Consider the following 20,168-nt stretch of genomic DNA (forward strand, 5'->3'; position numbering starts at 1 on the left):
GATTATATCATGGGGGAGACCTCAACTGCCAAACTGTGAGAATGCTGGCTCAGCCAAGTTGACACAAAACCTAATTATCACAACTATTAATGCTAGTGTGAGGTGATACCTCATTATTGTTTTAATTTGCATTTCTCTAAAGGACCCCTGTTGGTGTAGGAGGTTACAAGTTGAACTACTAACTAGAAAGTAAGCAGTTCAAACCCACCAGCCACTCCATAGGAGAAAGATGAGGCTTTCCACTCCCATAAAGATTTGTAGCCTCAGAAACCCACAAGGGTATGAGTCAGAATCAAGACCATTGCAGTGGATTTATTATTTTATTTAGAACGGCTAATTATGAACATTTCTTTGTATATTTGTTGGCTGCCTGAATTTGTTCTTTGGTGGACTCTCTGCTCTTGTCCTTTGTCCAGTTTTTAATCGGATTGCCTTTTCTTAGAATGTTGGATGTTTTTGATAGATTTTCAAGATTAGTCTCTTGTCCAATATGCTACTGCCAAAAATGTTTCCCAATCTGTAGTTTCTCTTTATATTCTTTGGTTAAGTATTTTGATGCATAATTCGCTGCTATTGAGTTAATGCTGACTTATAGTAACACTCTCGGAGAGGATAGAACTGCCCTGTGAGTTTGCAAGACTTTAACTGGGTATGAGAGTAGAAAGCCCTGTCTTTCTCCTGAGGCACAGCTGATGGTTTTGAACTGCTGACCTTTGGGATCACAGCCCAAATCTTAGAATTGCTCCCCTGGGGTTTCAAGCCTATGACCTTTCAAAGGTACACTGCCAGGCATGTCTTCAGAGGCACCTCTGGGCAACTTCCACCTGCCAACCTTTTGGCTAGAGTTAAGTGTTTATGTGCTTGCTCCACTCATACTGTTCATCTTTTAGTCAGCACATCATCACCCCTTCTGCCTTGGGGTTTAGATTACAACTAGGATTCATTGCACTAAGCCTTGGCTCACAGATGTTTTTTCCTGTAGCTTTATAAGCAGCCAGCTCCTTTTCTGGAAAGTCAGCCTGCAAAAGTCTTAATCTTAGATGTGGGGGAAGCCAGCCCCTCACACTATCGTGGGTCCAGTAAGCGCAATTGTACAGTTAAAATATATAAAGATTATAGTAAAGTCGTAGTGAATAAGAGAGATAGAAGAGAAGGTGAAATAAAGGAGTCAGATACATTTCATAGTAGCATGCTCACCTCCTGGATGGCCATGATATCACCAGCCAGGTCCGAGCACAGGGCGGGCAGAGAGGGTAGGGGAGTCTCTCTTTATTTCTGGCCAAGCCCCATATATACTTAGGGGCATGATTACAGGTAACCATACACGTCACGGAAAGGGGCTGCCAATATGCCTACACATCAGAGGAAGGGGATGTACAATAGGTATAAGACAAGGGATGAGCTAGGGGTATACACATAAAGGAAAGGGGAGGGACTAGGGGTATACATGTGACACGATGGGCAGACCCCAGATTCAATATGGAAGCCTACTCTTGGTCACCTTTGAGTGGGCTTGACCTCACTGGGCTCTCCTTCAGGGAAACAATCTACTATCCTTATCAGAAGGGGCTGGGCCTTACTTAGGGTGGGACAGACTATACAGTCTGATTGCTCTAGATGGCTTATAACCCTAGGGAGCATAACCTTTGACCTGCTTTTGTTGACCTCCAAGTGTGTAGTCATTTGCCATGTGTAGCAAGCAGTTAGATTTGACATGCATTATGGGGAGACAACTCGGGAGAAACCTTTCTGTATCCAACACTTTGACAAGTTAACTTTTACCTCTCAGGTACCTAACACTTAAGCTTGAGGTAGACAGTCAAGGCTTCTTAAGGGGATGAACAGTTGAACAGAATGCTTAACTGCATATTATTTTCTTGTAACACAAAAGTGCTACACACATAAACTGTAGGAAAATTAAGAAAGAGACGAGCAGAAAAAATTTTAAATATATTTAAAATCTATCTGTTCTTAGAACCCATATTTTAATCATCTATATCAATGCTTTAAAGACTGATGCTAACTTAACAAATTCAGAACAACTTATGGAGACCTTGTGCATTTTTAAAGAACCTACTATGTGGGATCTAATTGTCAACTGTAACTCTACTGGTTGGCTAGGATGTGTAGGGGAAGTGTGTTAGTCTGGGTAGACTAGAGAAACAAATTCATAGAGACTCATGTGTATAAAAGAGAGTTTTATATAAAGGGTAATTGTACATTAAGAAAGCATCCCAACCTAGTCCAGTCCAAGCCCGTAAGTCTGATATTAGCCGATATGTCCAATACCAATCTATAAAGTCCTCTTCAGACTCACGAAACATTCAATGACGTAAATACTGGATGAACACTTTAGCCAGTGGGTAGAAAGTCTTTGGATCTTGTGGCGTTGTGAGCATCTCAGCACTAGCAGGGGTCTCCATGTGGCTTCTCCAGCTTCCAGGACTGCATCAGGAAAGGTCCATGTGGCTTCTACTCAGGGATGTCTCACAGGGAGTCTAGAGGGAGAGTCTCTCCTGACTCCAAGCAGGAAATACAGGAATTCCCAAAATTCTCAGGAGAAGGCCATGCCCTCACGGAGGTCTCATTGGCTGTCTCCAGATTGAAAGACTAGACTCCACCCCTACGCTCTCAATCCTCAAATTGACACCAGATTATGTAACTACCACAGGAAGTGAGATTATGTTGCTGAAGCAACAGACCGTGGAAATAAGTCTGTTTTAAGCTTTTTAATGAAATTAAAATTAGCCTTTGTAGAAAACATCAGTGATTAAATTTATCATGGGATAAAGTCAGTGGAGAAGTATCAGAAAACTTTTTCAATAAGCTTCATAAAAATTCTATTATATACTTAAAAAAAATCATTTTATTGGGGACTCATACAATTCTTATCATAATCCATACCTACATCCATTGTGTCAAACACATTTATACATTTGTTGCCACCATCATTCTCAAAACATCTGCTTTCTGCTTGAGCCCTTGGTATCAGCTCCTCATTTTTTCCCCTCCCTTCCGCTCCCCCGTCCATCATGAACCCTTGATAATTTATAAATTATTATTATTTTATCATATCTTACACTGTCCGACGTCTCCCTTCACCCACTTTTCTGTTGTCCACCGCCCAGGGAGGAAGTTATATGTAGATCCTTGTAATCGGTTCCCCCTTTCCATCCCATCCTTCCTTCACCCTCCCGGTATCGCCACTCTCACCACTGGTCCTGAAGGGCTCATCTGTCCTGGATTCCCTGTGTTTCCAGTTCCTATCTGTACCAGTGTACATATTAGATACTTCTTACCAAAAAAATTCTTATGAAACACATAATTGCCTTTATGTTTTATCTATATCAATCCCTTTAAAAAATAGCAATTAGCTCCCAGTTTGGTCATCTTAGGCATCTTATATCATTTTATCAAGGCAAACAGATTTCCTGACATTTATAGCTAACATGAAAACTATTCCAAATGCCTTGCTAAAGTATATTTGCATTGTGGAGCTAACGTTACGTCATTGAGAAGAACGATGACTAAAATAGCCCCTTGAAGAATTTCACTGGGTAGTTTCTGTGGTGCATGTTTCTGTTTGGGTTTTTGTTATGGTGAAGGAAAAAGGTTCCACAGAAAAGAAGCACTGTGTTTGCCAAGCATAACATTAATGTTGTTTCTTAGTATGTTGTTTTTCTCAAAGCATAACAAGCCCGTCTAAAATTTTAGGTTGTTGTTGGTACATAAAGTAAAATTAGTGAATTTTCCTTTTTAAATCTAACAGCCCATTTTCTGGTTAGTCATAACTATCTTTTGACCTCTTCACCCACAAGAATCTCAGCTGAAACAGATGCCCTCCCTCTTCTGAGCCACTCCTGCCTCTAGGAATCCATCTTCTCTCGGTTCACCACAGATTCTACTCAGCCTTCACAGACCCTCCAGCCTGGGATCGCACTTCTCTCCCTCCACTTGCCTTTCCACATCCAAAGCCCTATGCCAAAGCCCATTGTCAGAAGACAATCTCAAAAGCTCCCTCCCATCTTTTAGGTATAATCACAGGAGTCTCTTAGTGGCACAAACCACACTCAACTACTCCCCCAAAGGTTGGTGGTTCAAATCCTTGGTTGGTGCCTCTGAAGGAGGGCCTAGCATTCTGCTTCCAAAAGGCCACAGCCATTGAGAACCCTATGGAACGCAGCTCTGTCCTGGCTTGGACTTGATTGGGTCATCACTAATTCCTTGTTTGGGATTTTTTTTCAATTCTGTTACAAGCTCTGTACCCAGGATTTCCACAAATTCTAACAATTTCCCATATCCTGGTAACACTGCCAAAGCTTCCCAGACAAAAGAATTCCCTATCCAACAAAACATTCAGTTTAGCAGATCCCTGTTTAAGAATTTTGTATTATTTTATATGTACATTTAAATTAGTTTTCATATTTTGTAAAGAAAAAGATCATGGACCTCAGAGTAGGTCAAAAAAGGATAGTGTGACGATTTTTTGGATGTTCCAGGTCAGAACAATTTCATGAGGAACTTCTTCATTCCTATGTACTATACTTCACTCACTATTAATCTTACAGCGATTACTGCTAGTCTTGACCTATTTCATCTTCACTGTATAAATGCAGACATCTTGATGAATTTGGAAGACATTTCTTCTGTCTACTTGTTTTTAAAACCTGAGACTTATTTTACAAAACTTGTTTATTTAATTTAATTCACGTTTGGTAGGTAGTGATAACTTAATGTCCCTGAAATGCCACGGTCTGCTACAAGCCAAATTAAATACCATGGTAAACAGTTAGTCCTTGCCAACAAAAAGGATTGCTAGATTTTTTTTTGTCTCTTGGAAAGTTTTAATCAAGTAAGGTTTATTTTGCACACTGAATAGGGATGTGGTTGCACAGCTAATTATTATAACTGTTGTTAATAAGTTGTATACTTGTAAAAAGGTTACTTGATAAAAGTTGTGTGATCTATTTTATAAGCATGACAAAGCGAGCAAGACAAAAGTACACCCAAGCACTGCATGAGATTTGGTTCTTTGGTTTGTAGGGTTATGGCTTAGGGTTAGGTTTCTTAGGACATCCCAGTTAAATAGACTAATAATGTGTTTAGTGTTTCTGTTTTACCTCCTTGTTTTTTGTGTAGTGTTTGGAGTCTTAAAGTCTCCCCATCCAAGACAAAACAATTGGATATTATTGGAACATTGCCTAGACCAGTGGTTCTCAACCTCCCTAAAGCCGCAACCCCTTAATACAGTTCCTCATGTTGTGGTGACCCCCCAACCATAAAATTATTTTTGTTGCAGCTTCATAACTGAAATTTTGCCACTGTCATGATGTAGGCGACCCCTGTGAAAGGGTCATTCAGCTCCCAAAGGGGTTGCCACCCACAGGTTGAGAACCACTGCCCTAGAGCAATGGAGGAAGATGAGAGGAATAGGGGAATGATAAGTTAGGTGTAGCTAATTCCCTACACGACCAGCTGCCTACTTTGACTAGGCCTGGATGGTTCCCAGCTACCGTTACCATTAAAAATTCTATGGAAGAATCCTGAAAAATACAAAACAGAAGTACACGTTTTCATCAGCACTTTGAGCTGGTTCTTCCTGGGTCAGTCATGGCTGATGAAGCAAAACTAGGATGGACCCAGATTTGTAAAGTGAGTGTGTACCAGAAAAGTAACAGGAAAAAACTGCAAGTCAGCACCCTGCTCGAAACTTAATCTTCCTCCTAGAAAACAAGGGCAGTGTGCTCAACGCAACCTACTCACTTGCCAGGTTGAGTAAAAAATAAGAAGGAGCTTCAGAAGGCAGATGTCTGCTACCCCAAGGTTGTGGATTTGGAAGTCATTGGACTTTGATTCAAATCACTTGCTTTGAGGTTTCATAATAATTACTAGCAACTGAAGACTTCCGCTGTGTTAGGTTGGATTCTCTAGAGAAGCAAAACCAGTGTCACTTGTATGTGTTGTGTATAAAAAGAGATTTATATCAAGAAATGGCTTACACAATTCTAGAAAGAGCTCAGTCTAGTCTGGTTCAAGTCAGCCCTCTCCTGACTTTTGGAAACTGGTGAACAGGGAGAGATAAGATGAAGCAGAGTGATCAGGGGCACAGGCTGGTGGATGCAGAGTTCTGAAGTCAGCTGAATGAATCTATTATTGGTAGTCTGCTGATGGCTGGTATCAGCCAGTAGTGCAACTGGAGATCGAGGGGCCAGATACAAAATCCAATTCCATCAGAAGACGAAGAGCCAAAGATTAGACTCTGCTCGTTGGCTCTCTCTCATACAAAAAGGTGTCGTCAGTCTGTGACACAAATGATAAATTAAGCTCCACCCATACCTTTACCCAGGAGAGTCTAGTTGACATAATCCCTAAGCATCAAAACCACAGTTACTATTTTCATATTCCTTGTTTTTCTATGACATGTCTTAGTTCTTCAGACATAGGATGGCCTTAGTGAAAGTGTTATAATTATTGCCTTGCATCCACCCTTTTTGTTTACTTAAACAGTGTTCAGTCACATAAGTTTTTAAATGGTGTAAGTGAACATTTTATATATCTTAGTCTAAAAAGCTTTCTTATTTTTGTATGTTTCCCTTTTCTCAATAGCATTTTAAATTCTATACCATTGAGGCTGTTTATATTGTGTTTCAAGAAATTGGTAATGCTGCCCTTAAAGTGGACCAGGAATTTATATAAACTACAGATATATGAATGGATTTTGAGCTCACACTGAAACATAAACTCTAATCTAAGAACAATTAGTTCATATGATGTGACCCTGCTCTGTATTTGCCTTCAATACATACTGATGATATGGCTGTTATAGCAAAGTGTCGTGAACAAGCAAGATGGTGCCCAGGTATTAAAACAAATAGTGTTTGCAGTCTTAAAGACTTGCTTTAAAAGAAGCAGTTATCTAAGTGAGGTGTCATCTAAATCTGCATGGAAGAAGCACACCAGCCACTGTGATCAAAGGATAATTAATAATAAAAGCCATGATCCAAGGGGGAGCTGTATTAGCACTTAAAATCTGAACACCTAGTTTTGCAGAAGGCTATGACTGACTGAAAACCCAAAACCATTTGCAGAGCTCCCACATAGATTAAGCCTCCATTGAATCCTGTGTCTGTTGATCAAAGATGTGAATAGTGTTGTCCTCAGGCAGAGTGAATTGGAAAAGTACATTGGATATTTTCCTTTATGAAATTTAGGAAGGTAAATCTATAGAGATAGTAACTGGATAAATATGTTTTAGGATTATAGCAGGGGAGGGGAGATTGGGGGGAAAAGCTAATTAAAATGAATACAAGATTGAAACAGTCTTCTGAAATTGATTATGGCAATGAATTCACAACTCTTTAATATATTTAAGCCATTCAATTGTATGGTACACCAATTATATGTCAATAAAACCATTTCATTTTTTTAAAGTTCATGGGAAAATCATTACCTTTCCATGCTGTTTTTCCATGAACTTTTTTAAGTACTCTGATAGAGATGCCTGGCTCAAAGCCAGCAGCCAACCATGCCACTTTGCATGTGGATCACTCTCTCCAGTCCGGGCAATAATCCAGTCTCCAACATTAGTGTCCTGAAATTGTTCACTGTGCCTCTTCCAAGTCTCACATTCCAGGAATTTGACCTGAAATTTTTCCTGTTCCAGTCACTATTCTGTATGTATACCCACAAATTCAGGTCTCTTCCAGTTTTGCTTTGTTGCCCTTGACTGAACCATTTTAACTGGCTTGAAGCCTAAATTTTCATGGACTCCAGACTTTCTGAAGCCATGGAACTTGATGAACCCCAGAAGTATCGTCCTAAGGTATTCCTTAATCTTAAACTAGAAATATCCTCTGAAGTCTTCTTAAAAGCCAAACAATAGTTTAACTTAGTAGTAAGGAAAAAAATGTCTGCCTTGAACACTTTTGTTTTTTTAAGAACTGTCAACAGGGGATCAAATTGACAGTAACTTGGGAAATTGAAAAGGAATGGGAGGTTTTGTTACATTAATAGGAATGGGGCTTACGTGAATCTTGAACTGAGAAAAGGAGGGGGAACATCGATACACAACTCCAATATAATCAATATCACTGAATTATACATGAGAAACTGTTGAATTTCTTCATGTGTACTCTTTACATACCCAGTCCAAAATTAAAAATAGTAAAATTATGAAAAACAATTTAACTACAAAGCAATTGAGAGGACTAGTGGAATTATAGGTGATTTTTTTAAATGATGTGCTTTTTTTGAAAATAATTTTTGATGAAAAAATTTAACTGCTTATGTAAAGTTACTTAAAAAAACACATTTCCCTAGAGTCTAAAACCACTTTCGATATAGCAATTAAATGCTTGACTATTTGTGTGGAATATTATACATTGTTACTCAATAAATATAATAATATATGCTAGGAGCTGGAGATAGGAATATAAATAGAATGCAATCACTGCCATGAAAATTCCACATCCTAGGATGAATTATAAATGTTGTGGCAGTCTGGCAGTTCAACTCTAATACAGAGTTGCTATGAGTTAGATCCACTCAGTACCAATGGGCTTTTGCAACTGTAAATGTAAGTGTATATACAGAATCTTCTTATGAAAGTTATAGCTGAATTTTCCTTACGAAAACATTGCCTTCATTTGTACAGGTAAAACTGACCCTTGAAAATGCATATGCTGTGAAAAAGGAAACAACCCAGCCAAAGCAGACGAAGGCACAGCTGAACACGAGTGATTTAGTCCAACTTCTATGGGGAGAAGAGGTTGAAGATATCCAGCAGAAAGTTCTAAGCACCCCTCATATCATTATGTATCTCACCCTACAACTGGACTCAGACACATCGAAGGAGGAGGTGAGTAGCTTATAAAACGTGCAAAAGAAAAAGTAAGGATCTTTGTAATTTTACAAGTGAATAATCACTTATTTTTTGAGAGACTTGCTTATTTATTCATGACAAAAATAATCCAATAATGAACTCATTATGTGTTAACACAAATAACGTATCCCTTGTGAAAAAGAACTACATTTTCCAAAACAAAACTATTTTGTTGGAAGGTGAACATTGCTTATACAATTTTTCTTTCTTTTTTTTTTAATTAATCATTTATTGGGGGGGGCTTCTTACAAATCTTGCAACAATCCATCATTCAATTGTATTAACCACACTTGTACATATGTTGCCATCAACATTTCCAAAACATTTTCTTTCTACTTGAGCCCTTGGTATCAGCTCCTCTTTTTTCCCCTCCCTCCCCCCCCCCCCCCCACTTATACAATTTTTCTATCTTTGAAGATATTGAAAAGAGTTGTGTAATCATTACCACAACCAATTGTATAACATTTGAATGTGTACTTATTGTTATTAGCTCTACCTTTCCCTTCCCAACTTCCCCTGTCATAACCCTAAGAAACTATTAACTAGTTTATGGCTTTGCCTATCCTGGATATCCTCTAAAGAAAATCATACATAAAATGTATCTCCAACAATAATAACAAAATAGAGCACAGAAATACCTCAATCATAAAGAAAGCAGAAAATAATAAAAACGAGAAAAAATTAAGAATGGGTTAAATGGGAATATAAATAAGATTTTTAATTTTAACCTAACTATGTCTATATTCATTTTCTGATGTGCTCTCTATGAGGCCGGGGCTCTTCAAACCTCTGGTCAATGATTCCAGGGAAGTCAATGGACGCTTATTCCCCATGAAGTCTTTGCAAATGAGTTTAGGGCTTTCAGTGTCTTCCATAGCCTTTAAACTGGGTACTCAGAATGTAAGTTCACATACATTTCTTCTCTCTGATCTTGAACTTTGTTATTTGGTATCCTTGTATCACACAGGCTGATAAACCTCTTCCATGTGGGGTTAGCTGACACCTCATTTAGATGCTGCTTGTTTTCAGATAACCTTTTAAGTTCCCAGCCATTCTTCTCTTTTTAAAAAAATCATTTTATTGGGGCTCATACAACTCTTATCACAATACATACATACATCAATTGTGTAAAGCACACGATACATTCATTGCCCTCATCCTCAAAATTCGCTTTCCGTTTGGGTTCCTGGAATCAGCTCCTCATTTTCCTTTTTCCCCTCCCCCTTCCTCGCAGTTCTCACCCTCCCTCATAAACCCTTAATAAATTATAAATTATTATTTTATCCTATCTTATACTGCCCGGCGTTTCCCTTCGCCCACTTTTCTGTTGCCCATTGCCCAGGGAGGAGGTTCTATGTAGATCCTGGTGATCGGTTCCCCCTTCTATCCCCCTTCTGTCCCGGTATCGCCACTCCCCGCTGGTCCTGGGGGTTCATCTGTCCTGATTCCCTGCGTTTCCAGTTCCCATCTGTACCGCCCAGCCATTCTTTGTGCTGGCCAAGCACCATGTGATTTCTTCACTACACTTTCTTCACTGCCATCTGACTTGATGCCAATTCGTGGTGACCCTAGAGGCAGGGTAGAACTACCCTCTGAGTTTCTGACACTGTAAGTCTCTACCGGACCAGAAAGCCCCGTCTTGTTCCTGTGGAGCAGCTGGTGGTTTCAAACTGCTGCTCTTTCAGCTAGCAGCCCAACCTGTAGCTACTGCTCCTCCAGGCGTCCAGCCTTAATCAGCTGTAACACCCTTATCTTCAGTAAGCCTTTCATGAGGGCAAATATGTAGCAGGGCCGCATCATGAGAACTGATTGTTCTTAAGTTAAGGCTTATGGTTTAGGGAAAGCTTAGAATATATTCATGTACCTGTGGTATATATATATATATATGGCTTATGGTTTAGGGAAAGCTTAGAATATATTCATGTACCTGTGGTATATATCTATATATATATTAGATATATATAGATATATAGATATCTATATAGATATAGATATATACCACAGGTACATGAATATATCCTAGATATATCTATCTAGATAGATCTATATCTATATCTATATATATATACACCATAAAGCAACCCCAAAAGCAAGAGGTTTGAACTGAAGGCTAGTGACTCCCAATTCCATGACCTTAGTCTTCCTCTTCGCTCCCTAAAGCATTACAGTTTTAAGTACAAAGAAGCATATCAGTCCTTTTAATAAGGTAAAGTCTGATTCACTGAGTGGGTTTTTCAATTCAAACCATTCTGATGTTGACTATGCACACCTAAAAAGGACAAGATCTATATAGTCCAGGTAACCTCTACTATGGGCCTGTTTCACCAAGGCTGAGAAGATGAATGTTTTATAATACGAATATGAGAATTATTTAGTTATTCTAAACAGTCAGAAAAGGAGAAAAGGGAAGGCTTTATTATAGTACCTTCTAAGTTACAGAAACTTTTTATAATTCACAATTGATTTCATTATACACCACTCCTCATTTATCAACTAGCTTGCTGTCCAATATTTTGCATTTACAACTTTGAAAAGCTCTCAGGTGGTACCTCCGACAGCCCAGGCTCTACACAGGTGTGCAGCTATGCCCACAGCACTCTCTGTGGGCCACCGTGCAATGCCCAGGCCATGTGAGAGAGGGTAGCTAACCCTATCAGGACACCTTTTCTCATCCTTTTGTGACATCTCAGTCCAGCTCTAAGAGTCCAAGGGGACATGGAATAATACCAGGTAGCAGGCAGGTAGGTGGAGGCCAGTAGGGAGCCCAAAGATGCCAGGAAGATGGGGGGAGGAAGTAAGGGTGGAGGAAGGCCCATCACACCATGTGCATCCCAAGATTTCTGTTGGTACCTAGCAGATGATAAGGGAGGAATGTATGTATGTTGACATTCAATTAAAGTTTCATTCTTTTTTTTAATATTCTGCATTATGCACTCCATCAGTATCCATGGGAGCAGCAGTCAAGAAATCAAACAAGTTATTGGATTGGGCACATTTGCTGCAAAATGTTTCTTTAGTAGAAAGCAAAGAAGCTCACTTTAATGGCTAAGGTGCACCTGACCCAAACTAAAATATTTTTAATTGCCTCATGTGCATGTGAAAATTCACAACAAATAAGGAAGACCAAAGGACAAATGATGCATTTGCTTATGGTGTTAATAAAGAATAATGAAAATTACCATCGACTTCCAGAAGCGCAAACGTCTGTCTTGGAGGAAGTACAGCCATTCTGTTCCTTAGCAGTGACCGTGCCAAGACTTCATCTCCTGAACTTTGGACATGTTATCAGGAGAGACCAGTCCCCAGATAAAGACGTTATGCTTAGTAAAGTCGAGGATTATTAGAAAAAGAGGAAGAGCCTTACTAAGATGGATTGATACATTGGCTGCAATTGTGGGTTCAAACACAGGAATGATTGTAAGGATGGCGCAGACTTGGTGTTTTTTTCTGTTGTAAAGAGGATCACATGATGGCACCTAACAGCTACATCATGTGCTCCAAAAGAAGACCCCGTCAGCATCTTTGTTTGTTTGTTTTGAGTGGAGCAGTATCAGCTTTTTTTGAGTATAAGTGGCAAAATACTTAACCATCTTAAGTAGACATTTTGATGTCTTTTGATAAATTTATACAGCTGTGAGCCAGCCTCACTATCATATTGGGGTAAATTCATCCTGCTAGCTTTTAATGCAGGGAAATGTAGCATTAAATTTTCTTCATTAAGTTATAAATAGTTCTCATGCTTTGCATATTTTTTTATTAATTCATTTCTCAGTGTTTATTAAACACTTGTTTTATGCTTTGTGTTGTATTAGATATTGGGTATTTTTATTCACAATTGGGAAAGTAACAACAGTACAATAAAATGTTCAAAATCACATAGCCAGTAACTGACAGAATTTCTACTGAAACAAAGGTATTTTGTTTTCCAGAATCTGCCCTTTTTATGTTATCAGGTTGCCTTTCAACACTAGATATTTCTGGGCTGTTAATTATGTTGTTCAATTTTCTGTATCTTTGCTGGTTTTTTGTCTCCCTGGGCTATTTATTTATAATTGAGGGAGGTGTCAAAATCTTCCATTCTCATGAAAATGTATTTATTTTTAACTCTGGTTCTAACTATTTTTGCTTTAAATATGTTTGAGACAATCCTTTAAGTATAGTCAAGTTTATCATTCATGAATCTTTTTACATAATTGAACCTTTTAATATTAGGATACGGTTCTCTCTAATACTTTTTTATCTTAAAGTATTTAAAAACTTTTTATTGTGAACTAGGAGAAGGTTCATATAGAGCAGATCAGCTTTCCATTCAATAATTCATACATATTTTGTTTTATAACATTCATTGCAAACCCCACAATAACATTACATATTCCACTTTCTCTTCGTGTTTCCTGTTCCTATGCCTCCTTTTATAACTTTTCTGAACTCTGTCTTTGACTAATTTCAGTCCTTTTCATCTCAAATGGTTGATTATTATAAGGTGTGCACACCTTCCTGGTGTTGTTCTTCCCCTTATAAATCTATTATTGGCTGAAAATTGAACCATGGAGGTGAGTTCATTTCCAGACCTGGAGGGTGCCTACTAAGAGTTTTCTTCTTGGAAGTTTCCACCAGTCTTTATCCAACCATTAAGCCTGGTCCTTTTTTATGATTTTGAGTTTTATTACACATTTCTCCCCACTGCATCCAGGATCTTCTGATGTGACCCCTTTCAGAGCAGTTGGTAGTGGTAGCTGGGGACCATCCAGTTCTTCTGGTGTCAACATCTTGGAAACTGTTAACTCATTGATATAAGCTTTTAAGATTCTCCTCACTACTAACCAAGTCAAATGTTGTAGTGACATGAAATTACTTGGTATTGTTCTCCCATTCATAGTCTGCAATGCCCACCAAATGACTGGGTGGGAGCATGCAAATAAAGGATAGAAGACTCTAACTTGGCGCTGGGCAATTTTTCCATTCCTCTGGATATAAAGTAAGCCATTACTGCACCAAGACAAGAGAATCCCACAACAAGCAAGAAGGAAGAGCCAGGAGTGAAGCACATCTTAGGGGGAAGAGGAGCAATGCCAAGAATATCCACCTTCCCAGACCTTTGGGCAGGAGGCTGACTTGCAGAATGTTGTGCCCTTTGGACATTTATCAGCACTAAGGCAGCTTTGTAACACTTGCCTGAGCAGGACAGTCCAAGAGACTATGTTTTGAGAGAGGGAAGGCCAGAGGGAAACATGCCTACCAGCATGACTGGGAAGAGATGATGCAGTGCATGCAGCATTTCATAACCTACCCTTAACATTTTATAACCTAACAGCTTCCCTAATAAAGCCCATAATTAAAATATTGTCTATGAGTGATGTGTGGCCATTGTAACAGATTAGCAAAACCAACAGAAAAGTAGAGTGCTGTGGAAGGGATGGTGGGTGTCAGAATAAGGTTAAGAGAGTTGGAGAGTGGAGGTATGTCTCACCTCTGCCTTGTGGGAATCAGCCTTGGATTGGTGTGGAATTGGATTTGCCTTTTCCTTACTGAAGCCAGAGGAGGCCAACATGCTGTTTCTACCCACGTAGAACATTGTCTTGTGGACTGTGCTATACCAATTGACCTTGGTGCCTCCAGAGACTATTGTCCTGAGCCCCCAGGCCCAGTATTAAAGTCTATATTTTGAAATAGTATTACTGCTTTATAAGTTTTGAATGCTTAACTTTTTATATTATTTTCTCTGCTTTATGGTTTTGATATGTCTCTGACACACAAAATGTATCTGACCTGAAAATCTTTAGTTTCTAACTGACAGGCTTAGGAAGCCCTTTTATAAGAGATTATTGACATACTTGAATTTGTTTCTGCCATCTTCTTTAAGAAATTCTATTTGGGGTGTTTTTCTTAAGCTGTCTTTGGTTGGTTATATCATTATATTCTTGTCATAAACGCTTTTTCAGAATAGTTCAGGGCCTTGAGTATATACACCCTAACTCCAAATATGTTGCTTACTATCTGCTTATTATATGGTGGTGGTGGTTGTTGTTAATTACATGATATAATCATCAATATTTTTAAAATTCTATTTTTTTAATTTTTAAAATTCCATTTAAAATTTTTTTAATTTTCAGTTATAATACCACTATACTTGCATTATAATTGCTATTATTTAGTACAAATAAAACTTTAAATTTATTATATTCTTTACTCACCATTCTTATGTCTCAGATTATCCTGGTATCATTTGTATTCTTCGTAAAGCATATATTAGTGATGGAGTGGATTATGAGTTGGACTGCTAATCCCTGGTCAGCAGTTCAAAACCCCCAGCCACTCCATGGGAGAAAGATGAGACTTTCTGCTCTTGTAAAGATTTAAAGCCTCAGAAACCCACAAAGGCAGTTCTGTGCTGTCCTATTAGATCACCATGAGTCGGGATTGACTTGATTACAGTGAGTTTTGTTTGCTTTGTTTTGTGTTGTTGGAAAGAATATACCTTAGATAATTATTTTTAGTGAAAGCCACAACCTAAAACCTCAGTGGCTTAAGGTAATAGAAGATAATTTCTCATTTCAAGCAAATATTCCTAAAATGTGGCTCAGTGATTCAGGCTCTTCATCTGGTCGGTCCATTATCTCCAAGAACCCCTATCTCCAAGAACCCCTGAGTTCTCTGTTGAATCCGTTCACTAGCCGGGCAGTGAAGGAAGAGAAAGATAGTTCCGTGGTCTACGTAAAAGAAGGAATGTCACTTTGGCCCACATTTCCATGGTCTTTCTAGATGCCAAGAGGTCAGAAATGTAGTCCTTCCCATGGGACTAGGAAGATGAAACAAACACATGCTATTGCCTTTGCCACCTATGTCAAAGCCCATTGCCATTAAGGCAATTCTAGCTAATTTGACACCCTACAAGGCAAAGTGGAACTGTCCCAAGGGGTTTCTCAGGCTTTAATCTTTGTACTTTGCTCCTGCAGAATGGTTGAGGGTTCAAAGCGCGTACTTCAAGGTCAGGATCCAAGCTCTAGCCACTGTGCCACTAAGGCTCCTTTCGTCCTCTAGGTCCAGCTCAAAACTCATTGTCTTCCACTTGATTCTGACTCAGTGACCCAACAGACAGGTCCTCTGGGTAATTCATTATTTTCTCTAATCTGTTTTAAGAAAATGTCCAATTGTTTTCTCAATTTCAGTGTTGCTCTTGGAAGACTGCACTCAGTTTCTCACTCCTTTATAATGAATTTGTCTCAATGTGCTTCACACAAAGGATATATGTATGGATTGTGATAAGAGTTGTATGAGCCCCCAATAAAATGATTTTTTTTAAAAGGAATTTGTCTCCTCTGTGCTCAGTTTTCCTTTGCTACATTTAAACTTTCATTTATTCTCTCCATTGTTATTTCTATTTAAACAATTACCCTTTTTATTTTTAGGAATTCCTGGAAAGTTATTTACTAATCTGCATTTCCAATATGTGATGATAATCCTAGAAATCTCTTGTTGCTTGCTCATCTTTGTAATTCTGTGTTTTATTTCACTGAGCTTTCATACATGTGGGTCACAGTTCTCTAGTCTCTGGCTTCCCATTTCACCATCTCTAATTTCGAGGAGACTCTCACCTCTTACGAGTTTGGAGAGCTTGGAATGTGAATTTATTATTTGACTTTGTCTTTGGGAATCTTTACTTCGAAAAGGGAATACATACCTTTCTTCTGACAAAGTGTGCTGCTTCTGCGTCTGGCACTGAGGAGGGCACATAAACCTTAACTGAAGGTCTGGATTTAGGCGTCAGCTTTCAAGACAGCACTCCTGTCCTTCCCTCTCTTCGTCACTCCCAGGTGCTGCCTCAGCTTGCTTCGGCAATTGACAGGATCAAGGAACAGGAGTGGAGGGGTCTGAGGAGGATGTCCTTGGAAACTTCTCTACTTGCATGTCTAGCAATTCAACAAGTATGTTTTGTTCACGGTTCCAGATGTTTTTTTGCACAAGTTCTCTCAAAGCATCTAGTCTTGCACAATACTTCCAGCAGAAGTGAGATCTAAAAAGTTTTTAGTAACCCGTGTATCTTTGACTTTGAAATACTTTGTGCCTGTATTGTCAATGCTAAAGCTTGTTGGTTCAAGAAGTACATTTCCCTATGCTGCTTGATATGTACAAATTTAGTCAATAATAGAAATGAAATATGATTTTTTGTATGATTATGATTTATTATTATTTCTATACTCTGAAAAATTGATACTTAGATTAATACAAGTTTGTTTGGTTTTATTGAGTATTTCTTAGATAAAAGAGATATTTAAGCATTTGTTGAGTAAAATACACAGTTTTCTGGGATGGTAGCATCCTGAATCTTTCTGGCTCACTTTGGGGTAGGCTGTTGCTAAGACCTTTTGTCAACCTTTCCTTTCCTTCCCTGGGAAAGTGTGTAGATCTTTCTCAGATAAACAGGTTTCTGTCTGTTGCCAGCTCTGTATCAACACCATAATGAGTAGAGGCTCTTTATTCTTACTGAACAGAGTGGAAGCTCTTTCAAACTCATGCTGTTAACAAGTGCTTAAACATACAGTTCATGAAATTGGCGAGGTAGAGCTTGCCAAGTCTTTAATAGAGAGGCTTTTACAACTGGAATAGAGACCTTCTCAGATGACCCTGTTTGCTGGTTTGGTTTATTTTACTAGAAAATGTCATAAGCTCATTTTGTTTTTCTGTTAATTACATATTTAATAAGAGCTTAGTTTCTTCAATTTATAAGATTTGCCAATGCTAGCTGGTAATTGAGATTTTGAAAGATGAATCAAAGAGCTTACAGTTACTTGTTTAAAGCCGTATTTGGTATTTTGGCTAAATACAGTAGAATTATTTGTCAGCCAAGGTTTCAATTTATTAGGTAACTGTAACGGAAGATTTTAACTAATGTTTTACTACATTTCTAGGAATAGAATAATGTTTTAGTAGCTGTTCATACTCTAGAAATCATGTGAGAAAATTTGAGTTGTTAGCCAGGGTATGTGTGTGGCTCACATACTCCAGCAATTTGCATCTATTGAATAAATATAAAAAACAGATGTCTGTACATTACCATTTTTATACTAGTCATACTATAAAAGTTGCTATAGAATAGACATATGTCATGTTATTATTTCTTACATATAGAGACCAAAGTAATGTGTCGAACACTTTAAAATGAGAGAAAACTATGAAATGATAATATTTTAAGGGATTTAGATGTTCAATAGTGGCCGTGTTAATATTTTTGGATATTGTTACAGTACAACTGGAAACCACTCAGAATTCTCCATGGTTTCTATGTAGAAATTTGCATTTTTCCTGCTTTTAATTTACTTTGGGGCAAAAAAATGACATGTTGCTTTAAGTAACAGCACAGCAACAGGGTGCAGAATGGTTTACCCTTTTTTATGAAAGCACAATGCATATTCAACTATTGAAATTTGGATGTTGTTTTATAAAAATTGTTTCCTGGGAACTTGCTATTAAAATTTTAAAAATAGTAAGCATTTTGTGAATTATTTTATAGGGTTAGTATTTATTAAAATTAAATGTCCTTTCATAGTTGCAGTACACATTAATTTGTGGTGTACAAATTGTTTTAATGTAATAAAATAGGTTTTTTAAATCTTCCCTTCTTTTAGTTTAGTTTTGTAAGTTTGAAATCTTGTTGATATAAATGTTTAATTTCACCCCAAAATGTTGAAGGTTATTTTTTTTGCCTTTTTCTTCTTCTTTTTTTATAAATCATTTTATTGGGGGCTTTTACAACTCTTATTACAGTCCATACATCAATTGTATCAATCACATTTGTACATATGTTGCCATCATCATTTTCAAAACATTTTCTTTCTACTTGAGCCCTTGGTATCAGCTCCTCTTTTTTCCCTCCCCTCTCCACCCTCATTACCCCTTGATAAATTATTAATTATTTTTATTTTCATATCTTACTTGAAGGTGATCTTTTAAAAATCAGTATGAAAGCAATTAAATGCTGGTCAATTGGTCGAGATTCCTAAAAGTTACATGTGGCATCCTTGTAGATACACAGCTGTAAGGAGTGAGAAAATCTAATGAAACACATAGTAAAATATTATTAGTGTTAAAAATTCTTGTAAAAGGGGTTAAAGTTTAAGACATTGTAATTCATTTTAATTACTCCATCTAATCTATATCCAATTCAGTATACAGTTTAGTATCATAGTAATTTTGACTGTCTAATTTATTTTTGGAACCCTGGTGACCTAGTGGATTATGAATTGGGCTGCTAACCTCAAGGTCAGTAGTTCAAAACCACTAGCAACACCAAGAGAGAAACATGGGGCTTTTTGTTTCCAAAGAGATTTACAGCGTCAGAAGCCCACAGGGGCAGTTCTACTTTGTCCTGTAAGATTGGCCTAACTCAGAATTAATAGACAACATTGAGTTTGTGGCGCTTTTGTTGTTGTTTGTTTGTTTTGTAACTTATTTGCAAATATAATGTTTTAAAAGCTACTTGGTTGGTTAAAATTCTCGGGATGTCTGTGTTTGAATAAACCATCCCCCGATACTAAAGGATTTACTTTTTAATTCTTTTCTTGATACAAAGTATGAACTTTACATTGCAAAAGTAAGCTTACAAAATGTAGGGGTTTGATTTCTGTTTCTTTTCACTTAACAGCAGGAAATTCTCTATCATTATCCGATGTCTGAAGTGTCTCAGAAACTGAAAAGCGTGAGAGGGATATTCCTCACCCTCTGTGACATGCTGGAGAATGTAACCGGGACACACGTTACTAGGTAATGACTGCTTTTTACTAAGCTTTAGCTTCGTTCTTCCAAACGCCTTTCTTTGCTTCTAACCAACAATATGCTAATATGAGGAAAATCATGTGTATGTCTATTATGTAGGACTTTGTACAGGCACATATCATTTTGCTTCTCATCTAAGTTATTTCTCCAAGTAAACTATGTAATTTAAATTGTATGTTCTTGTTATAGCTGTACATCTGGGCATTTTGCCATGCTGTAAGTCAAAGACAGGACTAATGACCTATATTTTAGAATTTCTTCATAAAGGTGTTATCTATAAAAGAATAGTATTTTTCTGAGTCTTGGCTTTTTCATTTTTGTTGTTGTTGTTGTTGTTGTTGTTCCTTGCTTAGTGGTTAGCAATTGCTAGGCAGTACCTTTATGTTTGGTAACTGAACACTGAATATTTATAGAGTTAGAAAATGCCCTGTTGTATTCAGCATGCAGTGTTAACTGCGCACTTTTATTCAGTGATGTACAGGCAGACCTTATCAATCTCACAGAACAAAGAAAA

At 37.8% G+C, this 20,168-nt stretch overlaps 1 protein-coding gene across 1 annotated transcript in view; it reads left to right on the top strand.

The window, feature by feature from the left end:
* INTU (inturned planar cell polarity protein) overlaps positions 1-20,168 on the top strand; it is a 98,118-nt gene that overhangs the window by 32,282 nt on the left and 45,668 nt on the right. The window contains exons 4-6 of the mRNA XM_030884786.2: positions 8,654-8,857; positions 19,524-19,642; positions 19,844-19,870. Of these exons, the coding sequence (XP_030740646.1) occupies positions 8,654-8,857; positions 19,524-19,642; positions 19,844-19,870 (350 nt within the window). The remainder of the gene's footprint in view (positions 1-8,653; positions 8,858-19,523; positions 19,643-19,843; positions 19,871-20,168) is intronic.

The sequence above is a fragment of the Echinops telfairi genome, unplaced genomic scaffold (genome assembly GCF_000313985.2).
Source record: "Echinops telfairi isolate 266 unplaced genomic scaffold, ASM31398v2 ScPeMD7_14;HRSCAF=57, whole genome shotgun sequence".
Classification (NCBI taxonomy): domain Eukaryota; kingdom Metazoa; phylum Chordata; class Mammalia; order Afrosoricida; family Tenrecidae; genus Echinops; species Echinops telfairi.